Raw genomic sequence first — 21153 nt, 5'->3', positions numbered from 1 at the left:
CCAAGGAACTCACAGACTTGCAGAAAAGGTATCAGTATGAAAGCAGATAGGATTTTCAGCTACCTCTGTGAATTTTCATCACAGATCTGAGGGACAAAATGTCATACAGGAAGAAATAGAATGTTGCAAGAATAAAAAAAGCAGTAACATTTAGATTAATGCTTAGGAGATAAAAAAATGGTTAAGGACGGAAAATTATAAAAAGGCAAGTATCATTAAGTGTAAGTATTGTAGATGAAAAGGAGATGAGAACCAGTGTGTCAGGTTTTTAGAAAAGAGGAGTTTGAAACAGAAAACCTGTAAGAATAAGAAAAAGAATTTAGGGAGCAAGACACTTAAATGGTTTTGAACCTCCTTAGAGAAGGAGGTTCCTGCCCCTCTAGTACAGACCACTTTCTGAGTATCTTTGTGTTCTCCTACAAGCAATCTGAACCACCTCATCGTTCTGCATTTTCCAACACATTACCTGCTTGGAAACAAAACTTCCCTACTAAAACCAACTTTTTTCAATCTCTCCAAGATAAGAATTAAAGCTAGTCTAAATAATTTGATGGCACTTTCTGCAGGAAATCAGTCCTTTTAGAAGACTGGAACTTTCCTGTTCAATATTGACTAAATTATGCATATTTAATTCTTTTAACATTTCAACGCAATTAATATATTTCAATTCAGCTTTATTGAAATCAAACCATTCAGTCTTTTGCATCAAATAACTTTTTAGTTTGAAATGTAGTTCACATAACTAAAATTGATGACTCTACATACCTCTTATGTTTTCTTCTGTGCATTATCATTGCTAGGTAAACTCCACAATTAACCAGAGGGTATTGACAGCATAGTAAGTTATTAGCCCATTCATGTTGTACTGAGCTTGTCTGAGCCACTTCTTACTAATAATGCTAGAGATATAGTACTAGCATCACTGTGTTGGAACTTGACAGTCTTAATTTAATCATACTCCTAATAGTCTTAATAATTACAGGCTTTTTCTTGCTAATTACAATGCCATTTTTTTAATTTTTCTTCAATAAATTTGCAGTCCATAATCCAAAGACGTTTGCTGTGAGCTACACACTGACCATACAAAAATAATAGATATTTAAATTTACCTCTCTCTGTAAGATCATTTTATTTGAAAATAATAGAAAACCTCAGTATACTTTGGAAGAGAGAAGACAACTCTTGTCTTTAAACAACGTGAAAATGGCATGGTAACTTGTAAAAAGTGAATAAATGACTGTTTCTAAAACAGTCCATTTTCTGTCATACTTTTTTTACCACACATTTATGAATCTTAAATGAAACACAACAGTGAGTAGAATTGTTATCTTCTGATGTAGCTTGTACTGTGAATACAGGGGTATTCGTTCATTGGTGTTTCTGCAAATGATGGAGTTTAAGCTCCAGCCGTTTTAAACAGTTTACCTGAAACAAATCTATTGTCTGTAGTATTAAGACACTATATATAAGTTATATACACAAGAAATAACTCCTTTTTCACCTTTCTATATGGGTTATCACAGAAAGATGTGATTCTCCAGAAATTCCTTCCCATTCCATATGGATGTCAATCCCAAACATTCACATGCACAGGACAATCACTGGCTTGTTTAGTCTCATCAACAGATTCTGAGGGCAAATACCTATCAAGAAATTGCCCATTTTCTCTTTTCTATAATTTCAGTAGGAGTCAGTCACCTAAGAACTTCTTCTAATTCAGCACTAATTTGTCATTTCAAAACAGAAAATGAGACACATGAGAGCTTTCTGTTTCTTAGACTTGGACTTTAACTTCTCAGAGAATCTGGTGCTGATACACAGGTCAAAATATAATTTTTACCCTCTTATTAAATAAGGAGGCCTAAGGAGAGACAAAAGGGACCATGCAAGTGTCAGGGCCGTAGTATGTCCCTTGACAGCTGAAGAATTTAATTTTTGTGCCCCAGTTTCCCTCCCCATCTTCCTGCTGGCAGAAAGAAACTTATTCTGCCCATTCTCTGGACTGTAGGGTCTTTTCCTTTGCCAGACAAAAAACCCTGCGGAGCTATCCCAATTCAGGATGGGGACACTAAGCAGATGAGCATGACACCATGGCCTTATCTCTTCCACATAGTGCCTCACTGTCCAACCTAAGCAAAAAACAGGGATCAGCATCTCACTTTGCCATCACTGCTACTACAATTATCTTTATCTCTTAACCAAGAACTAGCTGGAAGAATCAATGTCAGCCACAGTCCAGAAGTTATCTCTGCTGCAGGGGACAGGCTAATCAGCACTTTGTAAGCTGGTGACATTCTTTATTCCCCAGACACAAATGTGCACACAATGGAATTTTGAGTATGACTTTTGATATTAAAATTTCTTCTCAGAGATCACGCTGAGAGCAAATAGGTATATAACACTTCATGCTGCACTATAAACGAAGTCCAGATACATTCACATCAGCAGTAAATAGACATCCAAACAACAGGCAGACAACTAAACACTTTTATGATTTGGTTCAACAGCCTTTTCTTGTCCACTCTGATGTTTCAAATTCTTAATAACGTTTTTTCTCTATAGACTTGATAGTTTGATTTTTGTTTTGTTGGGGTAAGGGGACAGAGGGACAGGATGATATAATTAAAAGATAGGAGCAAACAGAAAAGGGAACTGGAGAAAACTTTAATTTAAAAAATCATTTCTACCTCCTCAGAACAATTTAGTAACACACCACCACTGTGATTTCCTTTGGAGCTGTACGGACCAAGTAGCCTTGCATTTATTAATGTTTTTGCTACAACCCAGGCCAGTACTTTTAAAGACAAGTAAGGCAAAGCTACTTCAGTGTAGATGAACTTTACTGAGATTTGTCTGTCAAACATGTACAACGTCTATAACTTGTACTGCTGTCTGTCAACAGTTCATAGCAGTAAACCCATAATTCTCAATTAACCCAAAAACTTTTCTCCCGAAGATACTTAACACTTAAAATATAAATTAAGTAAACCTAAAGGGATTGCACACATACAGAGTATATGCTTATGTTCTTTACCTTCTCCTTCTGTCTAGTGGAGAAGTGTTCTAAGATGTTACATACTGCTACCAACAGAATCAAACTAATCTGAGTGAAGTTGAATTAGAGATTAGAAGGGAGACAACAGCAGCTGCTGTGTTTTCCTAAAACCTCAGCCCCACCACGCCAGCCTGCAGAGGGAATTAACAGCATTTCACACACACACACACACACACACACACACACACACACGCACATGCACACACACACACAAAGTGAATAGTGCATAATGTTTAAAAGAAAAAACACCATGCACGTATTTTTAAAAGTGCACGTTAAGTCACCAAACCAACCACATGGTGGCAGTCTAACATTAAAAAAAAAAAAAAAAGGAAAAATGCATGTAATAGAAACTATTTGAAAAAGTAGTTAAAAATCTATGCATACTACTCAGAATATAATCAAACAATGCTGTGGAGCAGTAATTTTGAATCTTTTTTGATTTGCATACCTCTAAATATTTTAAGCAGTTAAAAACTCAATATGCAGATAAGTTTCATGTTTATCTTCCATGAAGGCCTGTACCTTTATGGTACAGTTTGTACATCCCAGAGTCCACAGAAACAAGATTTAAAGACCAGTTTCATCATTCTAGAAAATACTATTTTCATGTATTTGTATGCAGATTTGCACTCTCTTTGTTCAGAGTTTTGACTCCAATCCACTCACATTTATTTCTGAAATACAGCATAGATGTCAACCTGGTATTAGATATAAGTGAGCTTATAGTTTCTCCTAATCCTTCTTTTTAGTTTCCTCCTCACTAACTGCAACTCAACTGCCTACATAAATTCACACACAAATCTTCCTGTCCAAATCTTTGGTATGCATATGCAACATATCACTGATGAATGCCCAACACTTAAAACATAGACAGTGAGAGATCAAACAGCATAACTGATGTTATCCACAGCCTTATTTGCTCGGATTTGGTTGTTATTGCTACAGTTGACTGTACAGTTTGCCTTTTCCTATTTGTATTAGTGAGGGTAATGATTCCAGTGTTATTTTGTGGTATTTCCAAAATAATTTCCTATTGCTTTTCCTAACCAGTACATGGCAGATTGTTCCAGCTGGCATGCATGCCCAAAATTGCTCCCTTGTCCCTAGATTCATTACTTTTTATTTTTCTATATTGAACTCTGTGTGCTGTATGCCAGCCAAATCAAGATGGGTCAAATCACTTTACATCTTGTGTCTCTCATTACTGTCTTTGCTTTTGTCAGTATTGTGACTAACTCTGAAGAAGCATTTTCTTATATGGAGCAAATTAGCAATATCAGTTATACATCAGTTGCTGGTGAAAGCATTTTTACACAACACAAGGCATTAGATTCAAGCTTGTCACTGCTACACAAAAATACTGCTACTGCACCAAAATGTGGCTATTCATCATTATAATTCAGGTCAGAAATATAGATCTAATTTTATATTGTGACTTTACAGGAGTGTTAGCTGCTACCTCACCTGTAAATCATCAGATTTGCAGCTGATAAGCATTCTTCCACTCTATGATGAGAAAGTAAAACTGTTGCACTTTAATTTGGAGTGCGTTAAACTGCAGGATCTCTTCTTGCTCACAGCTCTCCAGGTTGTGACTGAGCTTTTACTTCCATATGTTTCATTGTGGATACCTGTTTGCACCCATGAAATCAAAGGGCACTCTCATTCTAATTAACTTGCTTTCCACAATCATCATAGAGTCATAGAATCATTTAGGTTGGAAAAGACCTCCAAGATCATCAAGTCCAAACTTGGACTGATCACCGTGTCAACTAAACTGCAGCACTAAGTGCCACATTCAGTCATTTCTTGAACACCTCTAGGGATGGTGACTTCACCACCTCCCTGGGCAGCCCATTCCAATGCTTGACAACCCTTTCTGTGAAGAAATTCTTCTTGATGTCCAACCTGAACCTCCCCTGGTGCAGCTTTAGAGTATGTCTTTTCGTTCTGTCACTAGTTGCCTGGGAGAAGAGCCTGGTCCCCACCTGGCTACAACCTCCTTTCAGGTCATTGTAGAGAGCTACAAGATCTCCCCTCAGTCTCCTTTTCTCCAGGCTAAACAACCCCAGCTCCCCTAGCTGCTCTCCATATGACTTACTCTCCAAACCCTTCACCAGCTTTGTTGCCTTTCTCTGGACACACACAATGTTTTTCTGGAACTGATGATTCAATGCATCAGAGATGGAAGTGGAGGAGGAGCTTTTCCAGACTTTTGGTTCCTCTGGGTGGTGCCACACAACTCCTCTGCCATACAGCAGTGGGTGTCATCCAACTGTAGGTTCAGCACCCTTGTTTTACAGTGCCTTCTCCTCTCCGTTCTCCACTTGTTTACTGAATTGTTTTTCAGATTGCACCCTGAGTATCCATGACAACATAAATTTGCTTCCTTAGAACAAGCCCAGGAACTTAAAGAGATGGGCTAAAACTTGCACTTCTTTCCTCCACCTCATAAAGCCTTCCTATCAATGTATAGTTTGAACTTTGTTGAGCTAGCTGACTTAGACTTGCACCATCAGACCATTTTGGTACGTACTTCTCTGGAATATTTCAAGTGTATATACAACACCACACTTTAAAATAAATGTACTTTGTTATTTTCCTCTTGCTCGTGGAATGTTTACAATTTCAAGTCTGGTATACCCAGTATTAAACTCAAAGTACTACAAAAAAAATTTGTATTTTACTGCACTATTGATTCAAAATGCACAAAAAACTAGCAACATGATGGCCTTTATTACAGTATGTAAAGAACACGATTTTGCTGTTATGATGCCTTTAATTCTAAATAAATTCCTTCCCGTTGTTTCAGAGTTCTTTCCTTATGCTAAAAATGAAAACGTGTCCTTATAATTGCATTAGTTATGCAAGTCCAGATCCATTCTGTTCATCAATACTGAAGGAAAGTGATGACTTCTCAGTAATTATTTAAAAAAAAGCTAAATTGTACACATAAATGAAAACGTTTAAAAATCAGAAGTACAACCACCCCACCTTCTGATGAATTTGTGGTATGACATGTCAGAAAACATAAACACCCTTGATGTTGGCTGCTCTCATACTTAATTCAGAATGATTGCCTCAGTATGTGCCCAATCTCCATAAAAGCACTAATTGTATGATGAGAGACAAGGAACTATTGGAGAGGGTCCAGAGAAGGGCCACAAAAATGATTAAGGGGTTGGAGCATCTCTTATGAGGCAAGACTAAGGGAGCTGGACCTGTTCAGTCTAGAGAAGACTGTGAGAGGGGATCTCATTAATGCATATAAATATCTCAAGAGCATGTGAAGAGGACAGTGACAGCCTCTTTTTGGTGTCCAGCAATATGACGAGGAGCAGTGGCCATAAACTGAGCAAGAGGTTCTGCTTCAATTCGAGGAACAACTTCTGTACACTGAGGGTGGTAGAGGACTGGAACAGGCTGCCCAGGGAGCTTGTGGAGCCTCCCTCTCTGGAGACACTCAAAACCCACCTGGATGCATTCCTGTCACCTGCTCTAGGTGACCCTGCCTTGGAATAGATGACATGAAGATCATCACAGGGGAGATTCAGATTAGGTATTAGAAAACAATTTTCACTGTTAGGGTCGTCAGGTATTGGAATATGTCGCCCAGGGAGATGGTGGAGTCACCGTCCCTGGAAGTATTTAAAGAGGCGTCCGGATGTGGCGCTGAGTGATGTGGTTTAGTGGTTTAAGGGTTACAGCGGTAGTGCTGAGTTTTTGGTTGGACTTGATGATAATAAAGGCCTTTTCGAACCTTGATGACTCCAGGACTCTATGTCCAGAGGTCCCTTCCAACCCTAACGATTCCGTGATTCTGTGAAGCGGGTGAGCGCAACACCGCAGCTCAATTTCGGCTGCACGCCGCACGAAGAATTCCAAGTGTGGACACACAATCGTTTCACCTGGGTAACCTTCCCCTCGAAAGGCTCTTTCCTAAGAGCACACCTTCGCCCCGGTTTTATCGGGGCAAAGCTTAATCACAAACGCCTCTCACGCACCAACCACTCCACCCCCTCGGGCCCGCGGAAGCCGCGGGGGCTGCTGGGCAAGCGGAAGGGCCGCCCCGGCCCCGCCCCCGCCCCGCGCGCGCGGCCCCGCCCCTCCCTGCCCTGCGCAGGGGCCGCCGGAGCCGCTGGAGCCGCCGCGCCCGCCCGGCCCCGCGGCCGCCGCCGCCCCGCCATGTCCGAGGCGGGCCAGGAGCTCGTCCACCTGGTGTGGGGCAAGAAGGCCGGGCCCCGCGGGCTGGCCGACACCATCTTCTGCCGCTGGGCGCAAGGTACCTGCGTGCGCCGTGCCCCGCCCGGCCCTCCCGCTGCCCCGGGGCCCGCCCGCCGGGTCACACCCGAGGCTCCCCCGCCGCCCTCGCGGGGTCCGCCCGTGGCTCCGTGTCCGTGCCCTGAGGGGCGCCGTGCCCCGGGCACTGCTCGTGTTCCTGTGTCACCTCGGCGTGTGGCCCACGCCAAAAGAACGATGCAGCAGCTTCACTTGCTAAATAATTATTTTATTTTTTCTCAGCTCGCTCGTCTTTAGCCACAAATCTCCAAGGGAAATTAAAATTGAGTAAAAAAAGGAAATGCATTTCTTGGGTATTTCGTCTCATGCCGTGATTTTACATAGCTTATGGGAGCATGAGCTTAAGGTCTGCTTCGGTTTTCGTTGGTTTTTGTTTGTTTTGCTGAAAATATGTGAGTCACGAATAGACTTAGGAAAAGTGGGGGCAGGCTTGGGACAGAGACCCACAGATTTTTTTTTAAACGGGTTCTTTGGCCAAGGAAGCAGGTGCATACCATCTTTAGAATGTGGCAAGAGATAAAGCAGCAATAATGATGGGACCTGGGGTATTTGTAAGGGTTTTTTTTCTATATTTAAATTACGTAGCCTATGCATTGTTTCTTCTTGGTGGAGACTTACTGTGTTCTCTTAAAACTACAATTGCAAGGTGTAATATGGAGGCTTACCTATAAAAATGATACGCAAGAAATCAGTTTGTGAACCTGCCCTGGCTGAAAGAAGGGAATAATAGCCTTCTCTATAACTGACTGTGGGCTTTGAAGAGTTCTAGTAATGGTTGCAATGTTCCTGAAAAAACCACTAATTCCTGGAGAAGATTCACAAGTGATAGTGGAATTTACAGATTAAAAAAAAAAATTGCATTCAGGTCTCAGGGTAAAGTTGGTTGAAAGAGAAGTTTCTTGGTGTTTTCTGTTCCTTGCTTTTTTTTTTTTTTTTTTTTTGGTAATAAGAGTGTTGTCATCTATGTAGTTTCAGTAGATGCATGTGTGGTGTTGATTTGGGAGCTGCACAGCTACTCCTCATCACAGGACACAGTGTATTACCAAACTCATATCTTTTTCCCTAGGTTTATCTGTGTTCAGATAATTCAGTGATAATACCTGGGGGGAAAATGCTAAATTTCTTCCAAGATCTAGAATTTAAGCAGGCATAGTAAAGCCATTACTTTTCCTAATGAACTGATTATTGAAATATAATTACTTTCTGAAATATCTCTTTTAAGTTTTAGTAATGTTGCCGTTTCAGTACAAGTTTTGTGCAAAGTCTGAAAAGAAGTATCGGTATTAAAAAGCTTAATTATTTATTTAACTGGTAGTGTTGGATTGCCACGATTGACGTTTTGAAGATAATTTGTATGAAAAGTTTTAGCAGTTTCAAAATGTATTGAAAGGTGTATTATAATGCCCCACACTTGTGAAGTGGGCATAGTGAAGGATTAATTGAAATGGTCTCTGGTGTTCTTGGTGGCTTCTGCAAAGGAGCTGTTACTTCCTATCTGTCTTCAGAGAAAGTCCTGTGACTATACTGTGTGGTGTATCTGTTACCTTCTCTATATCCTCCTTAGTATAATCAATTTTGTGTAGCAAAACCCAATAACTATGAGTGCAGCGTTTGGGGGTCTCGTGCTGAGAATCAGAACAGTCAGTTTGAGTCACTTGTGTAGCAGCATAATACTTTTATCCAGCTTTCTGTTTCTATGCAGTTGAAAAAGTTCTGTACCATTTGCTTACTGCAAAGCAGTCATGTCAACACTGACTCATGAAGATTTAACAGAAGAAAACCACAAATAAAAATATCAAGCTGTATTATTTACAAAGACTTCAGAGTTTAAAAGATAGGCCCTCGTTTCACATATGTGCAGAAAGCATCAAACAACTAGTTTGATGTTGGGAGTTTTTTGTGTCTGTTTTTGTTTTTTTCATATGTAATGTAATTATTTCAGATACTTGGTAGATGTTGTCTGATCCTTTCTCAAACCCTTTGGAAATTGGGAACTGTGATTTTAATTTGGAAAGAAAAGTAGAGAGTAAAGGAAAGAAAAGTAGAGAGGATGTTGAGGAATATAAGACTCAAACCAATCAGTTTTTCAGTGAAGACAGCAGTATTCCAGGAATCCCCCTCATGCATCAAACTCCATGACCTCATTTGGTCAGGACTGAAGGAAGATGGGCTGATCTGCAGGCAGTTAAACAGAACTGACCCCACTCATGTGCATGTGCTGTTGGAAGTTAGCAACAGTAATTCCCTCAGTTTGCTGCATTGGCAACTTTAAGTATATTGTTTTTATTCCTGACTTAACAAAGGCATGGCTACAGATTTGCTGTTGCAATTGTTGTGAGGTTTTTTTTGTGGGGGGGTTCTTTATAGAATTTTTTTTCTTTACGATTGCAGCAGAATTTGCAGTTTGAACCTTGTGGAGTCTGTTTACCAGAATCCTCAAAGCAGACACAAGAATGTAGTGCAAAGCTTCAGTCTGTGCTTGGGTATTTCCTGGCATAGATACAATGACTTGGGAAGGAGTTAGTAGGAACACTGAACCCTAAAGAAATATACCCATGTTAGGAGTCATTTTCCTCATTGATCCAAGAGTCAAATTCCATTTATAAAGCTGCTCTTCAGATAAGCCCCAAGGCATCACGTATCTATAATATGAATGTCTGGCAGGTTTGAGCACAGTAGCCTTTCAGAATTGCATAAGCTGTAAAAGTATGGGACAGTCTTTTTAAAACAACCATTTATCTGCAAAAGCATGGTGTGAAGGTATTAATAGTACAGTTTGTGTATATATGGGTGATGTACAATGTAAAAATGTCCATTTTATCTGGATCCTCTTCCAGTTTCCAGGTTGAAAGCTGGGTGAGTGGGCTGAAACTTTCCTTTTCTTCTCCAGTCTTCTTTCCAGGCTTCCTTTTTTCTCTCCCATTCTTTCCAGGTTTCCTTTTTTTATGTGCCTGGAACTCTTCTTTCTGACCAAACATCACCAGATGGGCTTTTATTACATGGTTAGTTTAGAAGCTGCATCCTGTAATGTTTTTAAGTCATTTGACTTGTAATATTGTTAGACTATGATCACGGCAGTGCTAGTAGGAAATAATATTTTTACCAGACAAGCAGATACATTTTGAGTAAAAAGAATACACTTGCCGTTCTTCAAAGTCTGAAGTAGAAGTACAATTTGAAAGTGCTCCTCTGAGTTTAATTTAGTAACGTTTAATTCATTTGCTTGTTGGTATCTGTGTAATTTTCTTAATGTTTTGATGACTGTCATTTGTAGAATATTTGTATTTGTGTGCTTTCCATCTCTTCAAGTTCCATATTACTCAGTGCAATCAGTTAATCACAAAGAGGAGAAAAGCATTTTTCATTTAATATTCACAGTTAGGGTATAGACAAGTGTGGATTGTGCAGACAGCTGGAGGAAGTGATTACACCTGTTGACCCAACTTTGCCTACTTGCTGCTGCTTGTTTGCCATAAGTATTTCCTCTTCAGATCTCTTGGTGGAACTGCTTTTGGAGCCTGTGCTTTACTGATGCTGGTCACACTTAGCAAAGGAAGCCTTTGTGAGTAGTCTTCAAGTCATGGTTTGTGAACAGCTTTTAAGGCATCTGTTGAAATTAGGCAAGAAGCTAGATGCCAAATCTGCTTCCAGGAATTTGCACATCATGGGGAAAAAATACTGAGGTCTTCGAGCACAGAAGTACTGATGATTACTGACTTTGAGCTTCTCTTTAAATAGAAGTAGGTAGTACTTGACAGTAGGAGGCAGACTGTCCTGCTAACACAGGCTGCACTGTTAGTAAATGTGAGACAACAGTAGTTTTTGGAAAAACAGCAGGGACAAGCTACCTAACAGCCTTCTCCAGGGAAGTTTTTGTTTTCAGTTTTATACTTGTGGGCTTTTTTCTTCTTTCCTTCCTCGGAGCGAGGTATTGCTTTTGGGATAGTGATACTGTCTTTACAGAAAAAATAACCACATCTTGCCGTTTTAGACAGATTGTCCAATCCCTTTCTGTTATATATGACATTTAAATGTTTATTTCGTACTTCCATAATACAGAGTTATCTTGATAAATTCATTCTGAAGAATGCAAAACCTCATGTGAAGCTTGCTGAATGAAAAGTTAGGCTTTAGGGTGGAAATATGGGTTTTTTTGAGGGATTGTGTCGTGTAACAGCCCTTTCAGCACTCTTATACTGGAAGGAGAAAAGGAGGTAGCATTCACTGTGGAAAAAAATGAGGTGTGAACATATAAGTTAAGCTGCTAAGAAGGTTGTATTTTCTGGCTAGTGGGTGTGGTGGCCAATGTAGTTGGAATATGCATAGAGCAGTAAGAATTTGAAATGCCCTGTAACACAATTATCTGAATAATTAGTGAGCCTGAAACTCTCTTCTGCTGCCTGGGCCAAAAAAGGAATAGCTGGAAGCTATTGTCCTTACTTTAAGAAAGAATATAGTGCTGGTGAGTCCATTCCTTACTCTGAATAAGGCTGACAGGCTTAAAGAAAATGAAAGACCTAGAGGAGCACTCACATAGAAAGCTCTTACCAGGATACAGATTCAGAAGTTTTCAGAAGTATCTGAATTCTGTAGTAACAATATTCTGTAGCTGTTTTGGTTCGTGGTTTTTGGTTTTTTTTTCAAAGGTATTAACAAAGGAAGACACATTGAAATCTTACCTTGTTTTCTGGAACTTTGTTACCCAGTTTAGTAGTCACCTACTAGGTAGTTTGGATATTTTCCTCAAACCCTTCCAGGACTTCCTGGCTTTTTATCCATAACCCATTAAGTGGAGTTTTGTTGTAGTATTATACTAGTAAGTGCTCCTTTCTTTTCGTGTGTGGGAAGAAGTTGTTTGGTGTGTTGAGGATTTTTTTTCTTACAGAAAGTTTCAGAAGTTTTATTTTACTGTAAAGACACACTTGGAACACCCAAAACCATAAGCAAAATGTCTCTATGATTCTACACCTAGCTCTAAAGAAAGGGTGAAACGTTAAGATGTGTTGTAAACTTCATGCTTGGGTAATAATGGGTTATTCTAGTATTTCTGTCAGGCAGTTCTTGTATCCCAAAAGAGAAAAAAATTAGAGTTCCATGGTGAGAGGCCGACTCAACAGAGAATAGGACAAAAAATTAATAGCACAGCATCTTCATAGCTAGATTGGATCAGAGAGAGAGCAAGGGTTTTTCTAATGTGATTGGCATTGCATGCTCTTTGCTATTCCCTTGACTCTTTTATTCAGTTAGAGTTGGTTCTTGCACAGAGTGAAAATACTGAAAAGACACAGCATCCTCTTTGAAATGATGGTGTTATTAATGTCTAAGGTGCCGTGGGTAGAAAAAATAATTTTAGAAATAGGCTAATAATAAAAAGATGCAGAAAAGTGGTGGAGTAGTCATAATAGAAGAATGAATGGTTTTTGTAGTGCTTTGGATCATGATGTGGTGTATTAGATGAAGGACAAGAGTAGGTAACTAAGTCGTAGGTTAATTTTGGCAAACTGTACATAAAAGAGCTGAGAATTAGGTGTGAGAAAGAAACATGGGCCTTGGTAAATGCTATATTTGGGGGAAATAAGGAGAATAGATCTTTTTGTGATTTAAAGATATAAAGACAGATTTGGGAATGTCATAGCTCAAAATGTTGGGCAATACACTGATTACTAACATGAATCTAGATCTACTCCCTCCCCCTTCTGCCCCAAATGCAGTAGAGCTGTAGTGATGTTGAAAAAATTGTGTCAGTGGAGCATTTAATAATGTTATAAATGACACAGAAGATGAATGGTAATGGTACTATTTTGTGTTTCTTACAGATAAATAGTGATAATTGCACTTATGGATAAAAGGCAGACAAATCAATTAAAGAATATTATTTTGGCTGCATTACATCTCTTTTCTTCATGAAATTTTATCTTGAGTGAAAAGAGCTGTATGATAGATATGACTGGTTAAGAGTGAGAGTAAGTAGAAATTAGTCTGGATCAGAGATGTTCATCTTAGTTGGTAGCTTAGAGAGTGACCAGGCTATTCTTACAAATCATAAGGAAGAATGATGAATATTTACAGAGATTGCCCAAGATGTGACTGTTGTGGAGGGTTAAAAAGGTAAGTAGGTCTGATTGAAGGCTGAGGTAGACTTGAATCCAGCTGGACTTCAGACTACTGGTTTCTGAAATTTTATCTGAGCTGACTTCAGATTTTGTTGAACTTTTTTAAAAGAGAGCATGACCATACTATCTGAAGCCTACTTTTCTTTAAGATTCTTAAAGCTTCTAGAACATTTATGTTTATTAAGCATTAAAAAGCATATAAGTAAATAGAAAACACGTGTTTCTTCAAGTAATATTTTTTCTGTGGTTGTATTCTGTCAAATTCTGTGTGTTATCAACTTTACCTTGTCTGTCTCAAATTTGTATTTGTTCTGGTGGATCATGCTCAATGTTCTTTATTTTTAGGAAGCAATTGTGAAAAAGAGGGCAGGGTTAAACTGAGAAAGTTCATGATTTCTGTAAGAAGCCTGGAGAATGTGAAGCAAATTCAAGATTTCTAAAGTGTTGTTTAATGGTACCACATCCAAGTATGTTGTTTTTCTGCAGTGACTGAATCATTAAAACAACTAAAAAAGTCTTATTGTTGCAGTGTGTTTAGATGGCATGCAGTAATGCTTCAAAGTAGAGGAGGACTTACCTTTTAGTATGCTAAGCCTGCACAAACTAATTCAGAAAGTTTAAAGGACTGGTGATATTTCCTATTAGGGCATGTTAACGGAGGAGTGAAATGACACTACTGCAAACTTTTCTTGAAGTATGAATTAGTGAAGCTTTGTTGCTACATTAGATGAAGCTAGATCTATGTATGTAGGCTTGGCATGCATCTGGGTTTTGGATATAAAATACATCTTTGTAATGCACATTTGCACATGTGCTTAAAAACAGACCTGGAACCTTCTGTCAGATACAGGGGAAACCCCATGGCTACAATGGTCCTTTTTAGAATAAAAAAATTCACGTTGTTGTGAAACAACTACCATTTCTGTGATGAAATGTGGCCTACAAAACGTGCAGTAGTTCTCTCTTGCCACTTTGATGATGTACCTGTCATGCTGCAGTGTGGGGGGGGATGTGTTTCCCCAGCTCAAACTCATATCCAGGGATTAGAGATGCTTTTCATATGGCAGCATGTAATGATACAGAATTGGGAAAGAAGAAACTGTGGGAAACAGGCATTGAATATTCTTTCTGCTGAGACTGACACTGTCTGTGAAAAGATGCATGTGTGTTTTTGCCTGCCCCCACTTGCCTGTTGGTTGCTGACTACAGTTGCATGGTTTCCAGGTTACACTGGACTAGAGTCACTTTGGCACAATCTTCTCAGCACTTACAAGAATAATGCAAAATATCACTCACTGTAAGTGTCCATGTATCAGCTTCATCAAATTAATTGTCCATGTATGTGCATTTATCTATGATAAATGAAAGCTATGAATCCCCATATCTTAAAGACAAGTTTAAGGGCAAGATGTTTACAGAACAATTTTACTATAATTTCTATGGCATTTGCTTTATTATGTGACTGTAAGATAATTCTGAAATGCAAATACATTAAAGATGGAGAGGGAAAATAGGTGATGTTGCCTCTCAATAAACCTAGTGTATCTTCTGTGAAAGAATACCATTAAGGGGCTTGAGTCAGTGGTTACAAGAAAATATTTGTTACTCAGCATATTTCAGTCTTAATAGAACACACTGATAGGCCAAAAATTAGATCAGTGGGAGGCATAGTGTGCCCTTCATAGGGAATAGAAATGTATTATGCATGTTCAGTGACGGTTCAAAGATGTATTTTTTTTTTTACAGATGTGAAACAAAATATTATCACAAACAGATTTTAATGTATCGATAAAAAGTACACTATCATAAAATAAAACCTATGGTTTAAGTAGAAATTCTTTTGTTTAAAAGCTTAGCTGTTGGTGCTTGGTGGTTATGATTTAATTGCTGAGATAAATAATTAATTTCTGTCCTTTTCACCTGACTCATGACTTTTTTTTTCTTCAGATAGCTTAACCATATTCTGTTGCATTATCAGGGAAACAAAAACTTATGTCATCTTTAAAGGTGAATAAATCAGGTGTCATTTCTGTTAGGGAAGGAATATACATAAACATGTTCTTATTTACATGTTTCACTAAATATAATCTTTTTTCATTTGGCAGGATTTGTCTTTAGTGACTCTGAATCAACTGCATTAGAACAATTTGAAGGTGGCCCTTGTGCAGTGATAGCACCTGTACAGGTAAGATACCTTTATTATAGGAATGGTTTAAAATTAGACCAAAATTTATTCTTTATATATTTGAAATTAAAATAAATATGAAAAAAGGAGGGTTAGCTGTATTTTGATTTCATAACTGAAGTGTGGAGGAAACAAAGAACTCTATAAAAAAGCAGAGATGGGCATGGGCTGATTTTGAGCCATAATTTTGCAGAAGGACGTTTGTTTGAGGAAATGCAGCAGGTTGATTCAAGCAAAAGTAACTTCAAAGTGGGGAATGCAGAATACAGAGGAGAAGGAAAAGATCAGATGTAAAAGTAATCCTCATCCCTTCTCATCTCTTGAACTCCCTGCCTAAAAGGGTAGTATCAGTGTCACAATGACTGCTTTAGCAAACTGTATTAGAAATACTTGAGGTAGTTGATTTTCAAACCTAAGAAGGTTTGCTGTGTAATAAAAGGGGAAATGTTATACTTTCAAAGCCCTAGCAGAATAATTGACCTGTAGAGCAGTTTGTCTAACTGTGACCGCTCTTCATTCTCCCAGGAGCACCCTGCAGAGACAGGCAGGTACTGAGTCATGGGCCAGATTACTTTTTCTGGTAACTTACTCTTGACTTCTCTTAAAGACAATTCAAATTCTGCAGGTATGTCTCAGTCTGATTGGAGGCCTTGTCCACTGACTGGGGACATATTGAAGTAATGTAGCAGAGTGAATCTGATCCTGAACTGGAAGTATCTGGGTCAGACAGCTGACACTGTGGAATTGTTTGCACCTCTGGTGTGTACAATGCAATTGTCATATAACTCTGTTATGGCTACTTCAAGACACTCTAAACACTGGTCCCACCAAAAAACTTGTACTACAGGAAGGAGCACTGATTATTTAAGTGGCAAACAATAAATTAAAAAATAATTTTATGAATTACACTCCACAGTATGGCTCTGTCTAGTTCTGTGGTCTTAAAACCAGATGCAGAGTGTCTGGTCTCTGATGTTAGACTTAAAAGTCTTTTATTTGTGGGGAGTGGAGAGAGTAAAGAATAGGACCAGTCAGCTCCTCTAAGGCAATGCCAAGTCTTTACCATATCAAATGTTCTTATAGACAGTGTTTTTTTCAGATTTATATATAGTTCAACTTCCTTGAAATCAAGTGATTAAAGCATGATTAAAAGTGAACTGAGTTCCAGCTAGGGAAGGAGGAAAGGATCAAACAGATCTTGCAGTGCCTGCTGCTGCTGTGAATTACTAAAAAGGTGGGCAAAAGATCTTTGATGGGAAAACAGGGTGAGTGTGTCAGGAAAGAAGTGAAAGTTGAACCAGCTGTTTTTGAGGTACTGTGATTAACTGAAATGGCATCTAATAGAGTAATTAGAAAGACCAAGACTCTGCTTCTCAAAGTTTGTTCTTTCATTATTCTTTCTGTATAACTTAGAGCATATCTTTTTTTTAATTGCAGCATTAGTGTTGATGGAAAAACAAAGCAGGGATGTGGAGATGCATAGGTTTTCTTTAACCTGATCAGCAAGTTATGACTTGCAGTGGCTTAAAAGAGGTGGGGTTGTTAACTGCTAAAGGGTTTTGTCTGAGTAACTAGGGATGTCTTGTACTACTGGTCAGTTATCCTGAAATATATTTGTGACTCCATTACTGCAGTCCTGTGAATGTGGAGGTGTTTGTGTCAATATGCATTCTGTGCATTGGAGGTGTACTGAAGGATCAAGCTCAACAGTGTTGAATGTTATGAGGCCACCTTTGTAGCTGGTTTGATTGGGAAAAGTCAGTAAACAGTGCAGACTCATGGTCTCATGAACGATGAGCAGCTTGAAACCCTTCTAATAACAAGCAAAAATGCTTTGGTATAAAGTTTGTGACATAATGTAAAAGTTGGTGTTCTGTATTTTAATATTATTTTATTCTTTGATAACAAAGGCATTCCTTTTGAAGAGGCTTTTTACCAGTGAAAAGTCTACTTGGAGAGACTGTTCAGGTACTGAGACCTCTTTTCCTCCCCTCTTTATTTTTCCATTTTATATTTGTAAAGCATGTCTTAGTACAAAGAATTTAAAATATTCCACACTTTCTTTTTGTTTAAGTGTGCTCCCATGTCATATGTATAGTAAATGCTTCTAAATTCCCATTTGTGAGGTCTGTCCTTGTTCATAATACTTCTACATTTTATAAATATTTAATTGAAATCTATTATTAAAAAAGAGAATGGATTAGAAATCATGTAAAACTACATTTTTCTAAAGACAACTTTTTAATTCTTTGGTCCAGTATGGTCAAAGAGCAGTTAACATTATTGCTTTTATCTCATTATTAAACTCCATTATTTAGGTAGCATTAATGTATAAAAAAAGATACTAGGATCTTATATACAACAGTGGTTATCAGCAATTGAACTCAAGTAGGTTTCTGATCTTTCAGAAGAGGAGCAGAAGAACCTTCTCTGTCATACATTATGTGATATTTTGGAAATGGCTTGCTCTGATAATTCTGAGTCATACTGTCTGGCAACATGGATAAGAGGAAAAACAACTGAAGAAACTGCTAGTATTTCTGAAAGTCCTGCAGAATCTAGTCGTCAAGAGGAACAACCTTGTAAGATGTATTTCTATACTCAATTACCCGTCACTCAGTGAATTATTACATAGTTTTTGAGGGACTGCTGCTTTTTATTAATTCACAGATGGGGTTTTTGCCTTTGTAATTCTGTTAGCAACAGACAGATTTTTTTCTCTTGTAATTAGAGACATTGATCCTTTTTTATTGAGAACAATGTGCTATCTATCACTGGAGTTCTAACATACATGTTTCTTTTGAATTTCAGCAATTTCTGTAATCTTCTCAATTTTGTTTTGTAATTTATTGGCACCTGATGTATTTTTCATTTTGAAACATCCGTGCTTCCTAACACAGGAATAACGCTTTAACTTGTCACTTGTTGCTTTATTTCAGAGGAGCTTTTGTAGGAAATTCTGCAGTGCTTTATCTGTTCTAAAATATTTTGGATCCCCTGCTATGGAGAAGTAGCCTTTTTCTTAAATCACCTTCTAGTAGATTATCAGAATTTTTCTGTAGGTTGGAATTTTTCAGTTGCCTGCTTTTTGCAAATGTCTTGATTCTTTCATTAGTTGGTGGCATCAAGGATCTAGGGAACATCATCTGTTGCACTAAGATACAGCATCCAGTCATATCTAACTGCTGCAGAGCCAGTGACATGGAAAGTTTGTCTGTGCACATATGATCGGAGAGACATTTATTTATTAATCTTTTAATGGGAGAGATCTAATGTGTTAAAAGATAAGCTTCTTTTTCTTTTAGTTTTTGTCCCCAATGTGTCCCTTAAGAAGTATGAAAAACTCTTCACATGAGAACATGCCTATAAAGGTGCCATCTTTTGATGGAAGGAATATGTTATTCAGCAGTTTGTGGCATAACTACAAAGTAAGAATTGTACAAATAGATTTATACATGTGCAGCTAGCTATAGCAATTAGTAGTGCTGGAGCTCTTTATGTTACAAGTCATCTTCATCTGCTTCTGGCAAACGCTCCATGTGCTTTAGAAGGCTCAAACAATAAGAATAAAAATCTTTACTTAATTGAAAAAACAGAATATCAGCACTTAAGTGTTCCAAACTGAGCATTTTTTTTTAAGTAAGAAAAAGTATTATACAGAAAATTGTATCTGCAACTCTTCTGTAAAAAAGAGGAATCTTCCTTTGCAAGATAAGGCAATTGTAACTCAAATTCTTAATTTCTGTGGATTTTCCAATTGTCTCTGAAACTCTTGCTGATATTATGAAGTTTCCTTTGAAGAGAAAGTGAAGCAGAGCCTAGTTGTCTATAGGTTTTTACTGTCGTGCTTTTTAGTGCATTGCCTTATTCCTAAAGATGTTTAACTGTAGAAAATGTTCAACAGAAAGTCTTTTTAAATACACACTCAGAACTCTCAACACTGACACTTGTGACCTAATCCATTCTATTGCATAACTACTTTTTTCATGCTTCTGTACAAGTCTTCCAAGTTCTGCCTGACTTGTCTTTAATATCATGGAATGTGCTTAGGAAGAGCAGGATGCATTTACCACTAACAGTGTGCTTGTGTCATGGACAACATTAATCTCTTTCATTGTTCCTATTCTACATTCCCTGCTAGACACTGAATGTACCTCTTGTATGTACTCTACAGATCAAACTGTATTTTTTCTATACATATAATGCAATACACTTACTGATTTAAGACACATTTGTTAGGTTTGGGATTTTTTTCCTCTCTTCTGTCCTGCTATTTAACTGTAAACCAGCTTCTTAACCTGGCTAGGTGTGGGACGAAGATGTGGAGGAGAAGATATTGTTACTAATGCAGAGTTGTGTAACTACTAGTGCAAAAGAATAAATTTATTTCTTGCTTGGCTACTGTTTTCAATAAAAATAGAAACTGGCATTGTCATAGTTGGTAGGACTTAAGAGATGAGTTGGGAGGATAGGGAGTGTTACAGATACAGTTCCATATGGCAGGCTACTGCTATTTGGGAATTAATTATGGGGATGTATTTATAATAAACCCATGAAATATGGTTAGACACAGCATGATAGAGTATCATTTTAAAGAGCTTCTATACAGATGAATTTCTCATACATCTCATGTTCTCTTGCTGTTAGTTCTTTTTCTTTCCATTAAGTATTGTCTCTATTTAGCATTGTTTGGGTTATGTATAGCTACACTTCTCTTTAGAATTTCTACTTCTTTCCCTTTATTTCAAATAGTAATTCTCTTACCATTTCACTCTGTTCTTTAGTAACAGAATGAAACTGCCTGTCATCCTGCTGTGTGAACAAAAGGCGGATTCGAGCACACTTACTGAATGCAATAGCACTTTTCATCTGCTTTTGTGGTGTATAGCAGTGACTTGTTGGCCATGTGTTGGCTTTAGTAGTGCAAGTTCCCAGGTTCAAAATTGCTTTATATGATGTAGTCCCTCTAACTTTCTGCTTACAAAAACATACGTTCTTGAAGCAGGTTTAGTTTCTGCAGCATTTTCTGCAATTTGGATTCATTGTTTCATATTTTTTAAAAATACATTTTTTTAAGTCTAGTTTTGCTGTGGTAACCAAATTTTATCAATTCCTTGTAGTTTTTCAACAGATAAAAACTAACACTCTTAAGACTGCTGCTGCCATATTTCTGAAGTAGAAAATTAAAGTATTCTATTACTGGAGAATCAGTTTTATTTGCACGTAGGCAAATCAAGTACATCTGTCAAAGTACAATTGGAATGGGCATAAAAAGCCCTTTCTGGAATCTTGTGGTAAGATTTGATCATTAGTATTAGCCCTAATGGCTTCAGGTCTTAACTAAATTGTATGCAGTCAAATTCAGTAACTAGATGATCAGACATTGTTTAAATATTCAGCATAAAGTGGCCTCCATCAGAAAGCAGATCTGTTTTGTGTATTGTTCTACTAGCAGAAAGGTAAAGAAAAGATAAAAGAGAGGTATAAAGCCTGTGTTG

General features: G+C 38.0%; 1 protein-coding gene across 6 annotated transcripts in view; it reads left to right on the top strand.

The window, feature by feature from the left end:
• Positions 1-7141: 7141 nt before the first annotated feature.
• The window catches only part of MINDY3 (MINDY lysine 48 deubiquitinase 3), a 51385-nt gene continuing 37373 nt past the window's right edge, over positions 7142-21153 (top strand). Inside the window, exons 1-5 of one of the 6 annotated variants that reach the window (XM_051802650.1) lie at positions 14739-14767; positions 15418-15477; positions 15576-15655; positions 17566-17623; positions 18064-18237. In XM_051802650.1, coding sequence (XP_051658610.1) covers positions 14749-14767; positions 15418-15477; positions 15576-15655; positions 17566-17623; positions 18064-18237 — 391 coding nt within the window. In that variant the 5' untranslated portion in view covers positions 14739-14748. Of the gene's footprint in view, positions 7341-7685; positions 7704-13815; positions 13938-14714; positions 14768-15417; positions 15478-15575; positions 15656-17565; positions 17624-18063; positions 18238-21153 lie in introns of those variants that run through there. The other 5 variants (XM_051802649.1, XM_051802654.1, XM_051802651.1 and 2 more) reach the window with 5 other exon arrangements.

The sequence above is a fragment of the Manacus candei genome, unplaced genomic scaffold (assembly GCF_025592945.1).
Source record: "Manacus candei isolate 608988 ecotype Guabito, Panama unplaced genomic scaffold, ASM2559294v1 h1tg000056l, whole genome shotgun sequence".
Lineage (NCBI taxonomy): Eukaryota > Metazoa > Chordata > Aves > Passeriformes > Pipridae > Manacus > Manacus candei.
This window is presented reverse-complemented; position numbering and strand designations above follow the sequence as displayed.